This window comes from Elephantulus edwardii, unplaced genomic scaffold, assembly GCF_000299155.1.
Source record: "Elephantulus edwardii isolate Elephantulus edwardi_28Jun2011 unplaced genomic scaffold, EleEdw1.0 scaffold00226, whole genome shotgun sequence".
Lineage (NCBI taxonomy): Eukaryota > Metazoa > Chordata > Mammalia > Macroscelidea > Macroscelididae > Elephantulus > Elephantulus edwardii.
Genome location: NW_006399976.1, coordinates 952,240 through 974,898, shown reverse-complemented (window position 1 = coordinate 974,898; position 22,659 = coordinate 952,240). Strand labels below are relative to the sequence as shown.

The following is a 22,659-nucleotide window of genomic DNA, read 5'->3' as shown; positions in this document are numbered from 1 at the left end:
AAAGAAGAACGAACTGGGGAGGAGGGTAGAGAAAATAGTGCAACAATGAATGAATGAAAACCCCAAATCTCTGTAAATGTTCATTAAAATTAATAAATTTTTTTAAAAAATATTTCAAGATCTGGCCCCAAGCCAGAGAGTAATATTCATACACGTCCAAGGAAGACCTGTTAACAAAACTAATATTAGAATGTATGCATCAGCCACTAAAAACATAGATGAAAAAATAGGATTTCTAACAACTTCTGTAGTCTGAAAATGACTAAACATACAAGCAAGATGCTAGTAATCAGAAAGTTAACATTGGAAAGAAAGAAGAAAGCTTAATAGCTAGAAAATACAGCTTTGGTGGTAGAAATGAGGTCAGAGGCTACATGAAAAAAAATTATACCGCCAACACATTTATTTATTGCAAATATATTTAAAAATATAGACAATGATTAAACACGTGGACCTCACCTGATGGTCAATTTTACTACATCTCAGTATCATGAACCAGAACAAGTCCAGAGGCTGAATGTAAAAATAAAACATTAACTATTCATTGATGTTTTGTTGTTGTTGTTGTTAGGTGTCATTAAGTCAACTTCAACTCATAGTGACCCAATGAAGAACAGATATAAACTTTGTCCTATCCTGCACCATGGTCCCCTCTCTGCCATGATAATCACTTATATGCAAGTTCAAATTGAAACTGACGAAAAGGAAAATTAATCCACGATTGTCAAAGTAAAGCTTTGCATACATCCCACCTGAATTTAGAAGACTTCTCAAGAATAGAACACAAATGACTGAATATCAGACAAGTTGTGGGACAAGACTATTATAATGAAATGTGCAAAGTCCTGGAGTTAGAGAACCAAAAGGGAAGAACACATTTGACATTTCTCTAACTGAAAGAACTAAAGAAAAGATGCAGACCTTGAATTGTAATGTTAAAATATTCTTTGGGCAAAATATCGAGTAACACAGAAGCATCAAAAGAAGATGGGAGAAATACAGAGCGACTGCACCAAAAAGAATTAGTCAACACTAAACCATTTCAGGAAGTAGTGTATGTTCAAAAACAAACAGTACTGAAGGAAGAAGGCCAAGCTACATGGAAAGCATCAGAAAAAAATAAGGTGGCTTCCAGAATTAGTGTAATGTCAATTGAAGTTTCCCAGCAAACAAATGCAGCCCAAGATGTACACACTTCATTGTGGGGGGAAAAAAATTGGAGAATTTTACCTGCCTAAATAACTGGAAGAGAGCTATATGTGTTCCCATTCCAAAAAAACGTGATCTGCCAGAATTTGGAAATTATAAAACAATACTATTAATGTCTTTAGGACAATTATTTGAAAACAATTGGAGCAGTATGGGCATAAAGAGTGACTAGAAATTCAATCTGGATTGAGGAGAGGCCATGGAACAAAGAATATCATTGTTAATGTCAAGTGGATCAACGTTGAACAGAGAGCAAACAAGGAAAGATGTTTACTTGTGTTTTACTGATTATGCAAATGCGTTGGTCTCTAGATAGAGGCATGAGTTCAAATCCCACTTGTGACACACTATAGCTTTAGAGTCTATTCAAAGGATCAGTCTTAAATACAGCAATGTTGATCAACAAAGACCTCTGTATTAAAAAGTTCTGTACTATTTGCAAATGGAGGGGAACGCTAGGTGCCTGATAATGCAAAGACATTTGACTGTGTGGATCATAATAAATTACGTAGATGGCACAACCTTGCTTGTTGAAACTGAGGAGGACCTGAAGCACTTACAGTAGAAGGACAAGGACTGTAGTCTTCAATATGGATTGAAGCTAAACATCAAGAAGACAAAGATTCTCACCGCTGGACCAATTGGCAGCACCATGATAAATGGAGTAGAGATTGAGTTTGTTAGTAGTTACAGTTTACTCAGATCCACAATCAACACTGTTGGCACTGGCAGTCAGAAAATCAAAAGACTTATTAGTAGGTAAATTTGTTGTCAGGGACCTCTCCAAAATACTGAAAAGCAATGATGTCAGTCTAGAGACGAAGGTGTGCCTAATCCAGGCCATGATCTTCACAGTTACTGGCTATTCCTCAAAGAGCTGGAAGATGACTAAGGAGGACAGAAGAAGAACCAATACCTTTGAGTTGTGATGCTGGAGAAGAGTCTTGAACATATTATGAACCACCAAGAAAACAAATAGATCTGTCTGGGAAAGGGTGAAACCAAGCTTCTCCTTGGAGGCTAGGATTTTGAAGCTACATCTCACATACTTTGGGCATACGGCCAAGAAAGACTGGTCCTTGGAGAAGGGCATAATGGTTGGAAGGGTGGAGGGACCGAGCAGGAGAGGAAAACCCCAAGTTAGATGGGTTGATACACTAATTGAGGCAATGGAGTTGATGTGTCAGAATTAGTGAGACTAGCTCAGAACAGGGCAGGCTTCAGGGATGCTGTACATAGGGCCAATAGAGATCACAGGAAAATCAATGGCATATAACAACAACAATAACATTGAGAAGAATGAGAATTACAGAACACTTATTTGCATTTATAGGGAACCTGTGCATTGACTCAGAAGCAAGAGTTAAAACAAAACAAGGGGATACTGCATGATTGGAAATAAGGAAAGGTGTGAATTAGGTGTGTATTCTTTCTTTTCTTATGTAGAAATTTAATGCTATTTATTCTTTTTTTGCATTTCTTTTTGTATTTATTCTAATGAACGTTTACAGAGACTTTGGATTTCCATTCATTCATTGTTGCACACTCTCCTTTCTGCCCATCATTCCCCCCAGTTTGCTTTTCTCTTTGAAAAGTAAAAAAAAATTATTTTATTGTTATACAATCCCCCCTAGTGCACCTCACTATGCAGCTTTCATTCTGGACTTTTGTCATGACAACAACACCTAATAATATATTCCTTCTAAACAGCTCTCTCCCTAATCTATTTCAATGCAGTATACATTATCCCCTCTTAGTTTCCCCCAACCCCAATGTCAGTCCTGCTTTACAGCAATGGCACTATGCAGTATTTGTCCTTTTGTGACTGAGATATTTCACTCAGCATAATGTCTTCCACGGTCACCCATTTTGCATAATATTTCATGAGTTCCTTGTTTTTCAGTGCAGCATAAAATTCCATTGTGTGAATATACCACAGTTCTCTATCCATTCGTTTGTTGATGGGCACTTGGATTGTTTCCAACTCTTTGCTATTGTGAACAAAGCCTCAATAAAAATGGATGTGCATATATCTGCTTGGGTAGCAATTCTGGTTTCTTTGGGGTATATTCCCAGTAGTGGAACTACTGGTCAAATAATATTTTTATTTGCAACTTTTTTTTTTGCAACTTTTGTGTGTATGTGTGTGTGTATGTGTGAGTGTACCGTCAAATCAGATCTGACTGGTACAGGAGGAGATTGTCCCTCCTTTTCCTGGCAGAGCATCTGGTGCATTCGAACCGTGTGCCTCTGGGATTGTAGTTGCAGCTCCTTGCCACTAGGCCACCAGAGCTCCTCTATTTGCAACTTTTTGAGAAAGCACCATATAGGCTTCCATAGTGGTTGTACCATTTTACACTCCCACCAACAGTGAATAAGGGTTCCAGTTTCTCTGCAACCTCGCCAGCATTTGTTTTTTGCTGTTCTGTTAAATTTTGCTATTCCTATTGGGTGAGATGATCTATCATATTTGTTTTGAGGTGTGCATTTAATCATAACTGTTCAATTCGTATGCTGAGCAAATCATCTGAGAAGGTAGACTCTACGCAAAAGAATGTGGTATCAAGATTGAAGGAATACTAATCAACCACCTTCAATATTCAGATAACGTAAGGTTGCTTGCTGAAAATGAAGATTTGAAGCACTTACTCAAGACCAAAAAACTACAATAGTAAATGGAGAAATGGTTACGTGAAAGGAGCAAGGGCTGCATGGGGAAGACAATATCTGATCTTTATCAACTTCACAAAGGGGAACTGTCCCCATCAACAGCATCAACAATACAAAACCAATTCGATTGAGGTCAGACATGTCTCCCACACTCTGGTACCACTTTCTACTCATCTCAACAGCAATCTTGCTGTTCTACTGCATCCATAAAACTGATGCAATAGCTTATAGACCACACAGAACCATATTGAGGAAGTCAAATAATCCAGGTTAGTTGCAGAATACAGTCAGGACAGCTACCAAAATGTGCTTGCAGACACCTCAGCCTTGGGCCTTGCAGTTTTAGGCTAGTGTTACAAAGTTTTCAGTCCTGTCAATGAGAGTTCTCACCTCCCCACTCCTCCAACAAACTTGGGGGAAAGGCCCTTAGCTCTGATTCTGTACCAAGGTCCCCTCAATCTCCAGTTAGATCCCTGGGTCTGTGCTGTAGTTTTTATGGCTTTTGCTCCCATAGGCACTAGTCTGGCTGGCACCAGAATTTCTGGTCCTGAATGACAAGTTTCATACTCTTGCTTGCTCTGTTCTAGAAGCAAATTTCCTCCCTAATTTGCTGCTGGATCCACTCAATTTAACGGCAAGACTACTCGGTCCACTTGTGGATTGGTTGAGACTAGAAAATAGCCTTGTAGATAGGCTAACACACACTATTCACATATTTCTGCTCATCTACATAGTAAAGTAAAATTCAATGGCTAGGAAAGCCATTTTGAAGCCACATTCTTCACACCACAGGCTAAAATTGTCATGGATTTTATTTTATTTCAGTCCATAATTGACACCCATAGCAGCAGAAGTCAACAGATCAAGTAAGCGATTGCGTTAGGCAAATATCTCTTTAAAGTGTTAAAGAGCAACCTATCAGTTTAAATACTGAGGTGTGCCTGGTTCAGGTATTTTCACTACTTCACATGCATGTGAAAGTTGGACATGAATAAGCATGGTCAAAGAAGAACCAATGTCTTTATGCACACCTGTGTTTATCGCGGCTTTGCTCTTGATAGCAAAGAATTGGAAACAACCCAAGTGTCCATCAACAAATGAAGGGATAGAGAAACTGGTATATTCACACAATGAAATACTACGCTGCGTTGAAAAACAAGGAACTCATGAAATATTATACAAAATGGGTCACCCTTGAGGACATTATGCTGAGTAAAGTATCTCAATCACAAAAGGACAAATACTGCATAATGCTACTGTTATAAAACAGGACTGATAATCAGGTTTGGGGGAAACTAAGAAAAGAGGGGATACATAATGTACACTGCATTGAAACAGATAAGGGAGAGAACTGTTTAAAAGGTATATATGACTAGGTATTAATGTACGGCAAGAGTCTAGAATATGAACTGCATAGCAAAGTGGACTGGGGGAATTGTATAACAATGAAAGAAATTTTTTTTCTTTTCAAAGAGAAAAGCAAACTCAGGGGGTGTGGGAGAAGGAATGGGCAGGGAGGAAAATGCAACAATGAATGAATGGAAATCCAAGTTCTCTAGATAAAAACTAAAAACATCAATGCTAAAAAAATAAAGAATAAACTAAAATAAATAATAAATAAAATAAAAAATAAAGTCATCAGACTTTGAACTGTGTTATTAATGAAAAGTATTGAATATATAATGGACTGCTAAAAGAATGAACAAATTTGTATTGGAAGATATACAGTCAGAGTGCTCCTTTAAGCAAGGATGGTGAGACTCTGTCTCTTACACCTTAGGCATGCTGTCAGGAGGGACCAACTAGACCTGGAAAATGATATTATGCTTGGAAAAACAGAAAGCCAATGAAAGAAACATCTTCAACAAATCGGACTGACACAGCGACTGGAACAATGGGTTCAGAGTATAACAGACAAGAGATTGTGAGGACAATGCAAGATTGAGCATAGTTTTGTTCTGTTGTGCATGAGTCTGTGAGTTGAATTCAACTGAACAGTGCCTAACAGCAAGGACAACAAATCTGCCTCATAAAGTTTTCCAAGGCTGTAATTCTTTTTAAGTTGATGGTCCTATCTTTCTGCAGTGGGACAACTGGTGCAACCTGGCATTGAGATTAGCGACTCCTCGGTCCACGACGGCTTTGCAGTTCTTAGAGGAAATACTGGGAGCATTATGAGCACAGAAATAAGATGTCGCACCGTGGAGAGCATGGGCAGCTCTTTGACCCTGTGAGCTAAGATTTCTTGGAAACCATTTTTGTTCTCCCATAAGCAGGAGCTCTAGTGGCCTAATATTAAGGAACTGTGCTCTCCTCCCAAAAGCAAGTGGTTTGAATAAACCAGCTGCTCCGTGAGGAAAAAAATGGTCAACCTCTCGCTCCCATGTGATTAGCTTTCTTGGAAAATTCGCTGGAAGGTCAGCTATGGGTTGGTTCCATACAATAACAACTCATAGCCAGTGGGAGGTCTTTAAGTTCTCTCCACACCTCGTGCCAGTGCCTCTGGACTTGCATCAGTTATGGTAATTTTTGACGTAACAGTCTAAGCGATGTGCAGCATGAATTTTCTCGATCCTCTTTTTGATGAGCTTGAGCTTCACCTCGGATCCGAAGTTTGCAGCACAGACGAAAAAATATCTGCTTAAATGATTTTAAATAGCTCTGCTTTAGTAGCTTTATGCAAATATACGAAAATAAATATACCTAAAGAGTACTGTTAAATGATTGGCCATGGTTTGCCCTGCCCACCTCCTGCGGAAAATCCCCTCTTCGGAAGCTCACGATAGCTCCAGTAATCAGCCTTAAGCCCCGCCTTCTCACCTAGATCCTGCCCACTCAGCCCAACACATTGCAAGTTAGACTTTGGTGGCCTAGTGGCAAGAATCTGCGCTGCAATACCAAAAGCAAGCAGTTCAAGGCCACCAGCTCTTCTGCGGGAGAAGGATGGTCAATCTTCCGTGCAATATACTGCTTCTGAAAACCCACGGGAGGGTTAGCTATGAGTCAGTTCAGACTCTACGATACACAACACCAACAACAACCACTACCTTCCTGTTAAATTGAAAGCCCCACACACGTGACATACCCATCTTCAAGATAGAATTGACCTAACGTGACTTCACGACATCTAATAACATCAATCTTGAGGTAAATGGGAATCCCAGAACACTTGATTGTGCTTATGTGAAACCCATACTTGGATCTCCTCATAGAGCCCAGCCTCCCGGATAATCTGTTCTGCATACAGGTTGAAAAGGTATGGAGACAGGACACATCTCTGGCATATGCCCTTCCCAATTTTGAACCATGCAAGTGTTCCCTTGCTCTGTTCTGACGACTGCCTCCCGGTCCAAGTATAGGTTTCCCATTAGAATGATCAAGTGTTCTGGGATTCCCATTCTTCTCAGAGTCAGCTACAGTTTGTTATGACCCACACAGTCAAATGCCTTTGCATAATCAATGAAACACAGATATACATTCCTCTGGTATTCCCTGCTTTCAGCTAAGATCCATCTAACATCAGCTACAGTATCCCTAGTACCACAACCCCTTCTAAACCCAGCCTGGACTTCTGGCAGTTCTCTGCTGATGTGCTGTTCCAGTCGTTTTTGGATAATCTTCAGTATAGAGAAATGTGGGGTCAAGATTGGTGGAAGATCTATCAACAATCTGCGTTATGCAGATGACACAACCCTGCATGCTGAAACTGAGGAGGACATGAAGTGGTTGCTGCAGAGGGTCAAGGACTGCAGCCTTCAGTATGGATTGAGGCTCAATGTCAAGAAGACAAAGATTCTCACCACTGGGCCAATTGGCAGCATCAGGATGGATGGTGAAGAGATTGAGATTGTTCACAGCTTTCGTTTGCTTGGCTCCACAGTCAACACTCTTGGCGCCAGTAGCCAGGAAATTAAAAGGCGCATTGCCATGGGAAAGTCTGCTGTTAGGGACCTCTCCAAAGTACTGAAGAGCAATGGTGTCTCTCTGGAGACTAAGGTGCATCTGATACAGGCCATGGTCTTTGTGATCACTTGTTATGCATCAGAGAGTTGGACAATGACCAAGGAGGCTAGAAGGAGAATTGATGCCTTTGAGCTGTGGTGGTAGAGAAGAGTATTGAGAGTACCATGGACTGCTAAGAAAACAAACAGATTCATCCTGGAAAGGGTTAAACTGGGTGGCTCCTTGGAGGCAAGGATTCTGAGGCTCCGTCTAACATACTGTCGACATGTTGTAAGGAGAGACCGGTCCTTGGAGAAGGACATCATGCTTGAGAGGGTGGAGGGACAGCACAGGAGGGGAAGGCCCTCTATGAGGTGGACTGATTCAGTGACTGGGGTAATCAGGATGCGAGTGTCGGAGACAGTGCGATTGACACAGGACAGAGCAGAGTTTAGGGCTGTTGTACATAGGGTCGCTATGAGTCGCAAGCAACTCGACGGCACATAACAACAACATACTTGGATCAGGAAGCAGTCCTCAGAACAGAGCAGGGAAACACTGCATGGTTCAAAATCAGGAAAGGAGTGTGTCAGGAATGTACGCTGTCTCCATCAACAACCAAAGTTATGTAAAAACTGAGGAGGACCTGAAGCCCTTGCTTTAGTTCAATGACTGTAGTCTTCAGTGTGAATTGAAGTTCAACATAAAGAACAAAGATTCTCAACACTGGGCCAATTGATTGAGATTGTTAACATTTACAGCCTGCTTGGCTCCATAGTCAACACTCTTGGCACTAGCAGTCAGGAAATTAAAAGACGAATTTCATTGGGAAAATCTGCTGTCTAGAACCTCTCCAGAGTATTGAAAAGCAATGATGTCAGTCTAGAAACTAAGATGTGCCTAATCCTGGCCGTGGTATTCGCAATTACTTGTAATGCATCAGAGAGCTGGACAGTGACTAAGGATTTATCTAAGAAGAACCATTGCCTTCCAATTATAGTGCTGGAGGATTCTTGAACATACCATGGACTGGACAAGAAAACAAATTAGTCTGTCTTGGAGAGGGTGAAACCAAGTTTCTCCTTGGAGGCTAGGATTTTGCAGCTCCTTCTCACATATTTTAGGCACATGTCCAGGAGTGCCAGTCCTTGGAGGACATCATGCTTAGAAGAGTGGAGGGACAGCGCAGGAGAGCAAAACCAGGATGAGATGGATTGATACAGTAACTGGGACAATAAGAGTTGATGTGTCGGAATTAGTGAGACTGACTCAGGACAGGGCGACTCGACAGGGTACATAACAGCAACAGCAATAATAACACCAACAACAAAGCATGGACGAACTGAGCAATTGAATCTGGTTCATTTATTATAAAAGCACAACTAATCTTGCTTCAGCCAATCATATTTCAGATCCCGGTCTCTCGGCTTCAGTCTTAACCTATCAGCTGCCAAGTCCTCTCCAGCATCATTCAGCCCCGCTCGGCTCGCTCCGAGGAGCCGAGGACTATCTTTCCCAGGGGACCTTGCGGTCGTGTGACGTCACTTCCTGTCGGGAAGATGGCGGCTTCCGAGACTCTCGTCGGCTGAGTTGGACTGACAGGCTCAGGCTTCGGTGAGCCGGTTTTGGGTGGTGAAAGTAGATAAGGTCCATCTCAGGGGCTCGACTGCCCAGCTCCGAGCCCAGATATCCATCTTCTCTCCTGCGCTGGGGCTGTCGCCTCCGTTCTGGTTTCTTCTTCAGTCTAGCCTTTAGCTTTCTTATTACGGTGAAAGCTTTGTGATCATTTGAAATTGTGGGAGCTGCAGGGCGCTCGGAGGCCATACTGGACAGCTCGCAGCCACTGCCCAGACAGGCAAACTGTCCCACTGGCGACCGGTCTCCCCGCGAAGGAGTCTGTAACTCAGGTCTCTGCCTCCTCACCTCCAGGCATCTCAGCATCATCAGGGAACATCATAGGGTCAAAGTCATCTCATTGCTGTAGAGTTGAAACTGACTCATAAGTGACCCTGCAGGGGATTTTCAGCCGCAAGGGAAGAGATCGCCCGTCTTTCTCCCGCAGAGCAGCTCGTGGATTCAAACGACCTGCCTTTGGGGTTGGCAGCTCAACGCCTTAACCACTAGACCACCAGAGCCCCCTGTTAATAGGGTTAATATTCCCTTATTCGCTAAGACATTTTCCATTTCAGGTAACAGAAAACCCAGTTCTATCTGGATTGAGCACGAAATTATAACTTCAGGCATAAGTGGATCCCAAGACTCAGTAGTGTGCAGTATTTGTTTCCGTGTTGGGCGTGCCATCGCTGCACACCCACCATTAGGGAGCACCCTCATGTCTAATTGGAAGTCCCAGGGCTGTCCCTGTGCCCATCACTGAGTCAATCACAGTGGCCAGTGATCACATTCTAGCCAACTTGGAGTGGTAGTGGTCAGGGACAGTGAGCCCTACTGAAAAAAATGAGAAGTTCTTAATCTATGTCAATGAATGCTGGGCAGATAGCTGTAAAGACTGCCCGTTTTACAGTTGGAGAGACTGAGGCTCTGAGATGGTTAATTCAGTATGTAAGCTGCTCATTTCCTGTCCTCTCTTCCAAATCATCTGCTTGGATCTATGGGAGAAAAACGTCCCTTCTATTATTAACCAAGTATTCTTTAAACCTTGAAGGTAAGAATCCTGGCTTCCCCAATCCCTGCTGTATCTGACCTCACGGAAACCATGGAGGTTGCGGAGCCCAGCAGCCCCACTGAGGAGGAAGAGGAGGAGGAGGAGGAAGAAGAGCCGGTGGCTGAGCCTCGACCCCGTACTCGCTCTAACCCTGAAGGAGCTGAGGACCGGGCACTAGGGGCCCAGGCCAGTGTGGGCAGCCGAAGTGAGGGTGAGGGCGAGGCAGCCAGTGCTGATGATGGAGCCCCCAACCCACCAAGTGCTGGCCCCAAGCCCTGGCAGGTCCCTCCACCAGCCCCTGAGGTCCAGGTGCGGACCCCACGAGTCAACTGTCCAGAGAAGGTGGTAAGTAAGCACTTTGGCCTTTAGATGTAAGAGGCTGGCGTGTCTTGTGTTAAATATTCATGCTTTTCAAAATTCACTATGCTAATTTCCCCTTGTTTACCTTGTGATAAATGCATTGGTTGATTCATCAGCCTGGACTCCTAGTGCAGTGTGCTTTCCTCTGAGCCACTGACTTCTAGAATAAGCAGCTTGGTTGGCAATCAAGGGTCCCTGTGGTGCCTTGTTATCTTTTAGCGAAGATGTCACTTTGATGACTAAGGTGTGCCAGACTCAAGTCACTGTCTTTTCAGTCATTTTGCATGTGTGTGAAGGCTGGAGAGTGAAAAACGCTGGCAGAAGAATTGCTGCATTGGGACTATGGTGTTAGCAAAGAATATGGATTATTCCATGGACTGCTAGAACATTCCAGTCTTAGAAGAAATAAATGCAACTAGAATGCTCCTGAGTGGCAAGGATGATAGACTTTGGCTCAGTTACTTTTGTCTGTGTCAGCAGGAAAGTCTAATTACTAGAAAAGACTGGTGGGATTTGTAAAGTCAGAAAACAAGAATATCCCATGGGATGGGTTAACACAAGAGTCATGCCTCTGGGCTGAAGCACACCATGGATTCTGAAGGTGGATGTCATTCTGTTATTTATAAAGTGATCACAATTTGGAGTCTACTTAATGACAACTAGCAAAGGCATTGCCATGTCTCAGGGTCTGCTTGGGGAGGGAAGGCTTGCCCAGTGGGGCTGGGTAGGGGCTGGTATTCACATCTCGTCACTGCTGAACCCAGGTCCCTTCATCACTGCCAATGTCCCTTGCAGATCATCTGCCTTGACCTGTCAGAGGAAATGTCTTTGCCAAAGCTGGAGTCATTCAATGGGTGAGATGGGCGTCTTGGGGCTTGAACACACAATCAGGACTAGCGAGGGCTCTGTCTGTCTGTCTCTGTCTGTCTCTCTCTCTCTGTGACTTCCAGTACAGCTCTAACTGGACCAGCTAGAGGCTTGCCTCTAGGCTAACCAACACTGTGGCTGGTCGCATTCCTGTTAGAACCCACCCCCATGGGCTCTGGTTCGCTGAGCCTTGATGATGGGCAGGTCTTGAACTGACATAGGCAATTGATCATCCTAGGTTCTTAAGCCCAGTCAGAAGAAATATCTTCTAGAGAATTTAAATGATCAACCCCCATCTCAGTCCAATCTCAGTGTCCTAGAGCCACTGTAATAGAAATAACACAAGTGAGCAGTTGTAAAGAACAAAAATGTATTGTTTCACAGTTCAAGGCACTTCTGGTTGGTCCAGAGGGTCCAGCTTAGCAGAGTTTGAGGTATATGCTCAAGAAGAGCAGGCGCCAGACTGGTGTTGGGTGTGTGTATCTCTGGCCATCACCTTGCAGGTGGTGGAGGGTTCCCTAGCTGAGTGAGCAATAGGTGCCCCCCATCCAGGAGGCTCTTCCTCAGTGCCCTCACTTCCTGCCTCCCTGTCACAGCTCTAAAACTAATGCCCTCAACGTCTCCCAGAAGATGATCGAGATGTTTGTTCGGACCAAACACAAGATCTGCAAGAGCCACGAGTTTGCCTTGGTGGTTGTGAATGATGATACGGCCTGGGTAAGGGGGCGCTGGACGTTTGTGGCCTTGTGGGGGTGGGGTGGAGGTGGAGGATAGGACCCTTCCACCTAGCCCTTTGCTTCCTGCAGCTGTCAGGACTGACCTCCGATCCCCGTGAACTATGTAGCTGCCTCTACGACTTGGAGACAGCATCCTGCTCCACGTTCAGTATCCTTCCTTGTGGATGGGAGGGAGCATCTTGGCATGGGCGCGCACATGCGTGCACACGCGCGCGTGTGTGTGTGTGTGTGTGTGTGTGTGTGTTTGTCAGCTTCACAGAACACTTTCTTTTACCTGAGCCAGGAAGAGCACTTTCTCGTTGGGGCTTATTCTGGTTCATATTCTATCTCTGAACTTCAGTTTCCCCATCTTTAAAATAGGAGGCTCGGAGACTACGTGGACAAGTGGTTTTCACTTGATTGCTGGCTCAGAGTTTAGCAGTGGGAATCCACCCAGTGACATTACCAAAGAAAGGCCTGGTGAGATGCTTCCATAAAGATTGTTGTTACTGTGTGCAGTCAAGTTGGAACTGAAATATAGCTGACCCTTCAGTGGGTTTTCAGAGGTAGTATATCGCTTGGAAGGAGATTGCCCATCCTTCTCCCACAGAGAAGCTGGTGGATTTGAACGACTTGCTTTTGGGACTGCAGCATAGTCCCTTACTAGGCCATAGAGCTTCCTTTTATAAACACTACAGCCAAGAAAAAGCTATGGAGCTGTTCTACTCTGTTGCATGTAGGGCCACTGAGAGCCAGGGCAGACTTCACAGCAGTGGACTTTAATTGAGCACAGAGGTCTCTGGGTAACACAGATGGTTTGTACTTGTCTACTATCCAAAGAGTTTTTGAACTCTTTGAAAAGAGTTGCCAAACACTGAAGTATTTCAGGAAGCATCATATGATCAAGAGGCAATAGTAATGAAGGAAAAAGTTAAAGGTATACTGAAAGCATTGGCAAAAAAATAAAACCCCAGGAACTGATGGGATATCAACTGACATGTTTCAACTAATGGATGCAGCCCTGAACACATTCACCAGCCTATGTCTAGAAATTTGGAATACAGCTACATGGCCAACTGACTGGAAGAGATCCTTATTGTTCCCATTCCCAAGAAAGGTGATCCAGCAGAATGTGGAAATTAAAGAACAATAAATAACCATTAATATCATATGTAAACAAAATATTGCTGAAATAATTTAAAGATGGTTAGAGCAATACATAGACAGAGAACTGCTAGAAGTTCAAGAGGCTATGGTACCCGGGATGTCATTGCTGATGTTAGATGGATCCTGGCTGAAAGCAAAGAGTAACAGAAGACTGTCTATTTACTGTGGATCTTAACAAATTATGGCTGACATTGAGAAGATGGGAATCCAGAGCACTTAATTGTGCTAGACCTCGGCCAAGAGGCTGTTGTGCAAACAGAATAAGGAAACACTAAACAGTTTAAAATTGGGAAATGTGTGCATCAGCCTTACATCCTCTCTCCATACCTATTCAGTCTGCATGCAGAGCACATTATTCAAAAAAACTGTACTTTATGAAGAAGAATGTGGCATGAGAATTGGAAAAAAAGATTCATCAATTACCAGAAAATCAAAGAATGCACCCTTCAAGACGAATTGCATCTCAACATTAAAACAAAATTCTCACTACTGGACTGATTGGCAACATAATGATAGATGGAGAAATCATCAAAACTATCAACAACCTCATCTTACTTAGATCCACAATCCAACCATTGGTACCAGCAGTCAGGAAATCGGGGATGTATTGCACTTGGAAAGTTTGCACTCAGGGACCTCTCCAAATTATTGAAGGACAATGATGTCAGAGGATTGAGGCACTCCTGATTCAGCCCATGGTCTTTCCTATCACTTGCTATGCATCTGAGAGCTGGACAGTGAATAAGGATGACAGAAGAAAAATTGATGCCTTTGAGCTGTGGTGTTGGAGAAGAATGCTGAACATCGCATGGACTGCCAAAAGAGCAAATAAATATGTCTTGGAGAAGGTGCAGCCAGAATACTCCTTGGGAGCAAAGGTGATAAAGCTTCATCCCACATACTTTGAGCATGTTTCTAAGAGAGGCTTTTCCTTAGAGAGGGACATCATGCTTGGAAATATGGAGGGTCAACGAAAGAGAAGAAGACCCTCAATCAAATTGACACAGTGACTACAGCAATGGGTTCAAGAGTGTCAGAGATTTTGAGGATGGCACAGGACAGGACAGGATTCAATGGCACCTAACAACAACTAATGCAAAGATGATATTTTTCTTAATCCACTCAGCTGTGAGCTGGCAATTGAATTCTATAAAAATTATAGCCAAAGGGAGCTCTGGTAGCCTAATGGCAAGAAGCTGCACTGCAATCCCAGAGGTGAGCAGTTCAAATCCACCAGATGCTCTGCTGGAGAAGGAGAACAATCTCCTTCTGTACCAGTCAGATCCGATTTGACGGTACACACACACACATAAATAATAAAAATAAAAATTAAAAAAAAATTATAGTCAAAGGGAGCTCTGGTTGCCTAGTGCCAAGAAGTTGCACTGCAATCCCAGAGGTATGTGGTTCGAATCCATCAGATGCTCTGCTGGAGAAGGAGGGGCAATCTCCTCCTGTACCAGTCAGATCTGATTTGATGGTACACCAAAAAAATAATAAATTTTAAAAAAATTATAGCCAAGAAAACCCAACAGAACACAGTTCTACTGTGTAACTCATGGGGTTACCATGAGTCGAGGCCATTCAGACAGCAGCTACTAACAATGATTAAATGAGGCGCCAAGCCATCTAACTCCTAAGAGTTCCTGGGAAGAGAGGGTCACAGTACAAACAGCAAAACCTTGAGCTGTCTGAAGTGTACATGCACAGGGAACAGTATAAATGGCACTATGTGACAGAAAAGTTACCACTCGGGCTCTTCAGCCTGGGCACAGCATGTTTTATGCCAAGTTGATCCTTAGTAAAAATCCGCTGCCATGCAGGTAAATCTTGACTCGTAGCACCTTTATATGTAGCAGAGTAGAACTGTGCCCCATTGACTTTACATTGACTAAGAAGCAGATCACCAGGACTTGCTTTTGAGGGACTGATGGGTGGACCTTTGGTTACCAGCTGATGCATTGAACCGTTTTTGCAGTACCCAGAGACTTGAATTGCGTATTGAAGTCTTTTATATGACCCAAAATTAAATAGAATATAATTGCCAGTCCCTGCAGGTAAAATCAAAAGTGGAGCCCAGAGCAGCTGAGAGGGTGAGAGAGGGCAGAGCGCTCTGCTCTTGCCCCGCCCTGTAGGCAGAGGAGAACTTTTGAATCCTCAAGTCTTCAGAGCCTCCAGTTCTGGTCCCCTATCTCCAGATCCATGCTGTGGGGAAACAGGCCAGTCACTCAGCATGTCTGCTGCTGGCCTCTCCCAGCCCCAGGGTCATGGCTCTGTCTGCCCTGCCCGCACACACTCTCTGCCTGCCTTCTCTTTAACAGCCCTGCCAGATCTGGAAGGCCTCTTCAGCCTCATGTAAGTCTCTTCACCTTCAGGTGGGAAGGTCTTCTGTGAGCAAACCCCTCAATCAGGATAGACATAATCAAGCGAGCCCAGAGCCTTGTCTCTCCTCCTGGAACAATCCTTCTCTGTTCAAAAGTGTTTTTCTGCAAAATGGAGCCCCCCCTCTAAGTCTCCTGTTAGTTTGGTCACTAGCTTATGTTCTTGTACTCCCTCATTTTGTGTATTTAACCCAAGGCCTGGTGCATGTTCTCCATACAAGGCCAGATAGTAAATCATTCAGTCTCCACAGATCTTTTAAGGGCTCTATTGGAACTGACTGGAAGCAGGAGTAGCATCCACTTCCTAAACAATATGCCTCCGGAAACTCTATGAACTTTGATAAATGTCGGTAGTTATATAAAGGCTTCAGGCCTTTTGTTCATAGGGTCACTATGAGTTGTGCTCAACTCGAAGGCAATCAACAATAACAATAATTGAAACTGATCTGCTATGTTTCAAATGCAGCAGTAGACAGTACGTAATAGTGTCAATCTGTACATCAGTAAAACTTTGACACATTTCCGTTTGACTTTTATAGACTTTTCCCCTGTAGTGAAATAAACTTTTCTCAACCTTAAACAAGACAAGAGTTTAGACCAGTTAAGTAATAAAGCCACAGTTTTTTTAAGCCTTTTTGTTTGCTAAACTTTGTTTCAACCAACTCCTTTGTTTGGTTTTTCTCATCATGACTAACCTGTTACAAACATCTCAGCCAATCTTGCATGTCAGTCCATGGGATAAATTCCCGGAGGAGGACAATGGATCAAAATATTTCTGGATACTGGATCAAAGACTGATTTTGCTCCACTTTGCCAAAGAATTTCTTAAGAAATTAACCTACCCTTGAATGTCACATAGCAGTGCCTGAGTTTATCTGTCTCCTCAATGCTGGGGCTGATCTGCTGCTAAAATTTCTGTTCATATGATCGGTAAAGAAAGGTAGCACATTGTTTTTCTGTGCTTTTCCTTGAGCCTATTTTTGTTGCTTTAATTGCAGGAAAAATGTATATGACACAATATTTGTCAAGTCAATTTTTTTTTTCATTTTTAAGTCATTGAATATTCTTCCAGCACTTTATCTGTTTGTGGCCTTTACCTATTTTTCAGTGGGTATATTGGCTTTTTTGCTTTGTTATAAGGTTTGCTTTTTACATATTAAGGACCACTCATCTGGCCCAACTATTCTGTTCTAGAGACAGGGTGGGGTTCATCTGCAACACTGGCGTAGCACAGAAGGTTTGTTCCCTGCATTAGGGACTCCTGGCCTGGTTGGAGAACCCCATTTCACTAGGCAGTTCCAGCCCAGGTGTTATGGAGAATGCTTAAGGCTCTTAATGTGAGAGAAGCCAGTTCCATCTTCAGGAATTTGTGAAGGCTCAACTAGGGGTGTAGGTGAAGCTGGCGAGTTGCTCTAAGCAAAGAGAACAGGAGGTAGAGAGGTTCAGGGCAGCAATGAACTCAGGAGGGGCCTTGGATACCTCTTGATAAGCTGAGTTCCCTGGGAGGGTGATGAGCATGGCAGACCACTGCAGTGTGCTCTGACCTGCCCTTGCCCTTTCTCTAGCCAGCAGAAGACAGAATTGCCAGTCACAGAGAATGTGCAAACCATCCCGCCCCCGTATGTGGTGCGCACCATCCTGGTCTACAGCCGTCCACCTTGCCAGCCCCAGTTCTCCCTGACAGAGCCCATGAAGGTGAGTGAGGCCAAGGAGAGGGAAGGACGCTTGCAGGCAACAAGGTGGTGGTTAGACACCAGGGGGCACTTCCCACCAGCAGCAGATGGGGCATGTGGCATGGATTGCAGGGTCTGCGGGGCTGATTCAGAATTGTGGCCCTGTGAACGGTGTGACTTGAGGCCCTGTCCCTGGTGTTCTTCCCTCTCCAGAAAATGTTCCAGTGCCCATATTTCTTCTTTGATGTTGTTTACATCCATAATGGCGCCGAGGAGAAGGAGGAAGAGATGAGCTGGAAGGTGAGGGCCCATGGTGGGTCTGGGCGAGGGTGACTGCCTGAGGCCTGGGGAATCCTCCTTGGGGTCCTCATCCCCATGTGCCAGCCCTAGAGACTTGGTTCAGTGATACCATAGTTACCCAGTCACTCAGCTTCTGTGTACGCTATGAGCTGTGGTGACCAGATAAGGCGAGACTGTATGCCGGGCTCACTGGGACATTGGCCCAGGAGCAAATCGGAGTCCTGCCTCCTCCCCAGCCTTTCCTGCTTGCCTCCCCAGCCCTGCTGGGCCTTTCCATCCCAACCCAAGTAGATAGGGGCTCCTTATTCTCTGCGCTTCAGTGTTGCCAGCTAAAAAAAGGAGACCAGCTTCTACCTACCCCTCAACACCAAAGTCAAAAGCCTTCCCTCCTGAAGGAAGAGTGGGAATTAGGGTTGGGGCGGGGTGGAGGTATGGGTGAACTTCTGACTGCCTATGCCTGAAGGTGCAGAACTGTACAGGTGACAGGGAATGGTTGCTAAGTGCCTGCAAGTATTTTCTGCCTGGAAAACTCCTCTTCACCCTTCAGAACCCACCCCAGAAGCTCCCTCATATGGGAAGCCCTCCAGGCACAGAAAAGGCTAGTCCAGGGGAACCCCTAGCTGACCCTCTCCTCCTTGGCCCCCCCAGGACATGTTTGCCTTCATGGGCAGCCTGGACACGAAAGGCACAAGCTACAAGTATGAGGTGGCACTGTCTGGACCAGCCCTTGAGCTACACAACTGCATGGCCAAGCTGCTGGCTCACCCACTACAGCGGCCCTGCCAGAGCCATGCCTCCTACAGCCTGCTGGAGGAGGAGGATGAGACTGCTGAAGTGGAGGCCACTGTCTGAGCCAGTCCCGGGCTCCTAAACCTCCCTCCTATATTGCGAGAGTCTTGGCCTAGCATGCTAGTTTTCAAACTGGATTCCCTGGGACCCTAAGGGGGTTCCAGGAGGCACCCAAGGCATTTGAGGAGGTTCCCGAAGAAAACCTGGGATTCCAGGAAGCAGTTCAGAAGCTTTGAGCTCCATGTTTTCCAGCTGATACCCCATTCCTGATAGCTTTTGATTAATTGTAGCTTTTGATCTTTGTCATGTGAGTTTGTCATCACAATAAAATTTTGAGTATCTCTAACCCAAGTCTACTTACATTAATTGGGATCTCCTCAGTTGCAAACTAAAAAATCTATCCACTGTGCCAAAAGGGTTATTTTTTTGTAGCTGAGAAGTCAAGTTGGGTAGCTTCAGGTCAGGCTGTATCCAGGTGCTTGGACAACCGAGTATGCCTTGGAGATTGATCTCCAGTATGACCACTTCACCTTACCCCAACCCAAGAGGTGAGTTTGCCTCCACAAAAGTGAGATCTTTCCTAGCACCCATGTTCTATTGGCCTTGCTTGTGTCATGTGACCTTCTCATTAGGGCACTCTGGAACCATAGCCTTGGGATCCTCTGATTGGTTGGTTCCAGATCATGCCTCTGCCTGGGTCTGGAAGATCCGTACTTCTATCAGGTGAGTGTGGCTGCTTCCTAGGTCATCTGGAGAGACAGACACAGTTCAACTATTTTTCTGGATAAAGTACAATTGTGAAGTTTATTAGCCAGGTTGTCTTATGCCGTATGAAATGAAAGCAATTTTACTGAGCAACTTCTCTTACTCCCATTCAAAGCAGTTGAGATCTGGAAGGTAGTTCTTTTTAAATTTGATTAATGGTCAGTGTGGGCTGGGAGCCTCTTCTTTAAACCAAGTAGGGTGTGGTGGTTGGGTCTGCCTTATTTGATTACTGCTGAAGATCATTCAAAAATGGCTATAGCCAAAAAAAAAAATGGCTATAGCCATAAACAGGAAACTGTCAGAAGTTCAAGAAGGATTTAGAAGAGATACCAGAGATATCAGATATCAGATGGATCCTAGCTCAAAATAAAGAATACCAGAAGAATGTCTGTTTATGCTTTATAGACTCTGCAAAGGCATTTGACTGTGTGGGTCATAATAAGTTATGGCTGACATTGAGAAGAATAGGAATCCAGAGCATGCACTTACACTCATGTGAAACCTATACCTAGACCACAAGGCTGTTGTGCAAACAGAGCAAGGAACACCTGTTGTTGTTAGATGTCATCAAGTCAAGTATGACTCATAGGGACCCTATGAACAGCAGATGTGAACCCTGTCCTATCCTGTGCCATCTTCTTGCTTCCTGAAATGGTAGAACCCAATGCAGTCATAGTGTCAGTCCACCTGGTTGAGGGTCTTCCTCTCCTTTGCTGACCCTTTACCCACTACCTGGCTTAAAATTAAGAAGGGAATTGTGTCAGGGTTGTTTCTCCATGTCTATTCAGTCTATATACAGAGCAAATTATTCAAGAGGTTGGACTCTATGAAGAAGAACATGGTATCAAGATCAGAGAAAGACTCATCAATAACCTGCGTTATACAGATGATACAACCTTGCTTGCTGAAAATGAAGAAGACTTACAGCATTTGTTGCAGAAGATCAAAGAATTTCGCCTTCAATATGGACTGCATCTCAACATCAAGAAAAATTCTTATCACTGGACTGATAGGCAGCATCGTGATAGATGGAGAGTAGATTAAAACTGCCAACAACTTCATTTTACATGGATCCGCAATCCACCCCCTTGGAATCAGCAATCAGGAAATCAGGAGACATATTGCACTGGGAAAGTGTGCATTCAGGGACTTCTCAAAATTTTTTAAACTTTTAAAAAATTTATTTTCTTATTTTGTGTGTGTGTATGTGTGCTGTCGAATCGAATCTGACTGTTAGAGGAGGAGATTGCTCCTCCTTCTCCAGTGGAGCATCTGGTGGATTTGAACCACATACCTTCCGGATTGCAGCACAGCTTCTTGCCACTAGGCCACCAGAGATCCAACTTCTCCAAATTTTTGAGGAGTAATCATGCCAGTTTGAGAATTAAGGTGAGCCTGATTCTGGCCATGGTCTTTCCAATTGCTTGCTATGCATCTGAGAGCTGAACAATGAATAACAAAAAAAGAATTGACGCCTTTGAGCTGTGGTGTGGGAGAATAGTGCTTAACGTCCCATGGCCAAAAGAACAAACAAATATGTCTTAGAGAAAGTTTAGCCAGAGTGTTCCTTGGAGGCAAAGATGATAACGCTTCGCCTCACATACTTCAGGCATGTGGCTGGCAGGATGCTCTTGCTTGGAGAGGGACATGAAGGAAAAGCTGATAGTCTGTAAGGGAGAGGGAGACCCTTAACCAGAGGGATTGACACAGTGACTGCCGCAGTGGGCTCTAGTGTGACAGGAAGTGTGAGGATAGTGTAGAATAGGACAAGGTTCAGATCTACTACTGTTCATAAGGTCGCTGTGGGTCATCTAACAACAACTGACAACTCTTCCTCCCTGTGAGCCTTTACTGAACACACACTTTATACCACGTCTGCTGGTTCAAGCTACACACAGCCTCTGAGGGAGTTTCCATTTTATAAAGGGCAACAGCTGCCCAGGGTCAGTGTTCCAAGTAACAGCCTCCTGCCCCCACTGGCTTGCACATGGGCCGCGTAGAACTTCTGGAGGTGGGGGCTAGGCAGAGATGTATGTAGCACTGGGTTGTAGATAATAATGTTAAGTGCTGTGGAATCGACTGTAACGCACAGTGACTTTATGAACAATGGATCTAAACCCTGCCCTAACTTGTGCCACGCTGGCCATCTTTGACATACTTGGTGTTATGTGCCGTCAAGTCACCTGCAACTCATAGCGACCCTATGCACAATAAATAGCTCTGAACCTTGCCCCGTGCTGAGTCAATCGCACCGCCTCTGGCACACCTAACCCCATTACCTCAGTTACTGTGTCAATCCATCTCCTCCAGGGTCTTCTACTCCTGCATTGTCCCTCCACCCTCCCAAGTATGATTTCCTTCTCCAAAGACTGATGCCTCCTGGTTACATGCCCAAAGTATGAGATAGAATTTCAAAATCCATGCTTTCAGTGAACAACTTGCTTTCACCTACTCTAAGACAGACTTGTTCAATACTCTTCTCCAGCACCACAACTCAAAGGCCTTGATTCTTCTTCCATCACCCTTAGTCACTGTCCAACTCTCTGATACTTAGCGTGTAATTGCAAAGACCATGGCCTGGATCTGGTGCACCTTAGTCTCTAGACTGGTATTGTTGCTCTTCAGCACTCTGAAGCAATCCCTGAGAGCAGGTTTCCCTAACGCAATTTTCTTTTGATTTCCTAACTGCTGGTGCCAAGAGTGTTAATTGTGGAACCGAACAAGCTGAAACTGTTAACAATCTCAATCTTTTCTGCATCTATTATGGTGCTGCCAGTTGGCCCAGTGGTAACAATCTTTATTTTCTTGATGTTGCGCTTAAATCCATATTGAAAACTGAATATCCTCGACCTTCTTCAACAAACACTTCAGGTACTACTCAGTTTCGGCAAGCAAGGTTGTGTCATCTACATAATGCAGGTTGCGGATGAGTCTTCCTCTAATCCTCATACCACATTGCTCCTTATAGAGCCCAGCCTCCCAGATGATCTGTTCTGCATATAGATTGAAAAGGTATGGAGATAGGACACATCCTTGGTGTACACCCTTCCTGATTTTGAACCATGCACTGTTTCCTTGATTTATTCTGACAGCTGCCTCCTGGTCCAAGTATGTTGTTTGTTTGTTGTTGTTGATTGCTGTTGAGTCGAGCATGA

At 44.2% G+C, this 22,659-nt stretch overlaps 2 protein-coding genes across 3 annotated transcripts in view; both read left to right on the top strand.

Annotated features, from left to right (window-relative positions):
* Window positions 1-10,530: 10,530 nt before the first annotated feature.
* On the top strand, window positions 10,531-18,802 carry BABAM1 (BRISC and BRCA1 A complex member 1). 2 transcript variants are annotated; one of them, XM_006898269.1, is made up of 8 exons: window positions 10,531-10,831; window positions 11,642-11,700; window positions 12,310-12,430; window positions 12,520-12,598; window positions 15,927-15,951; window positions 17,543-17,672; window positions 17,864-17,950; window positions 18,599-18,802. In XM_006898269.1, the coding sequence occupies exons 1-8, from the start codon at window positions 10,538-10,540 to the stop codon at window positions 18,800-18,802; spliced, it is 999 nt and encodes a 332-aa protein (XP_006898331.1). In that variant the 5' UTR covers window positions 10,531-10,537. The 2 variants fall into 2 exon arrangements, with proteins under 2 accessions (XP_006898331.1, XP_006898332.1); XM_006898270.1 differs by lacking the exons at window positions 12,310-12,430; window positions 12,520-12,598; window positions 15,927-15,951 and having other exon boundaries at window positions 10,538-10,831.
* A 454-nt stretch (window positions 18,803-19,256) lies between these two features.
* The window catches only part of ANKLE1 (ankyrin repeat and LEM domain containing 1), a 14,633-nt gene continuing 11,230 nt past the window's right edge, over window positions 19,257-22,659 (top strand). Inside the window, exons 1-2 of the mRNA XM_006898318.1 lie at window positions 19,257-19,287; window positions 19,420-19,462. Coding sequence (XP_006898380.1) covers window positions 19,257-19,287; window positions 19,420-19,462 — 74 coding nt within the window. The remainder of the gene's footprint in view (window positions 19,288-19,419; window positions 19,463-22,659) is intronic.

What these genes read in the sequence shown, in the direction of transcription:
- BABAM1 (XM_006898269.1), top strand. Translation starts at nt 10,538, where the DNA reads ATGGAGGTTGCGGAGCCCAGCAGCCCCACTGAGGAGGAAGAGGAGGAG. An exon ending in TCAACTGTCCAGAGAAGGTG is followed by an intron (nt 10,832 to 11,641) that starts GTAAGTAAGCAC and finishes TGTCCCTTGCAG; the next exon opens with ATCATCTGCCTTGACCTGTC. An exon ending in AGGAAGAGATGAGCTGGAAG is followed by an intron (nt 17,951 to 18,598) that starts GTGAGGGCCCAT and finishes TGGCCCCCCCAG; the next exon opens with GACATGTTTGCCTTCATGGG.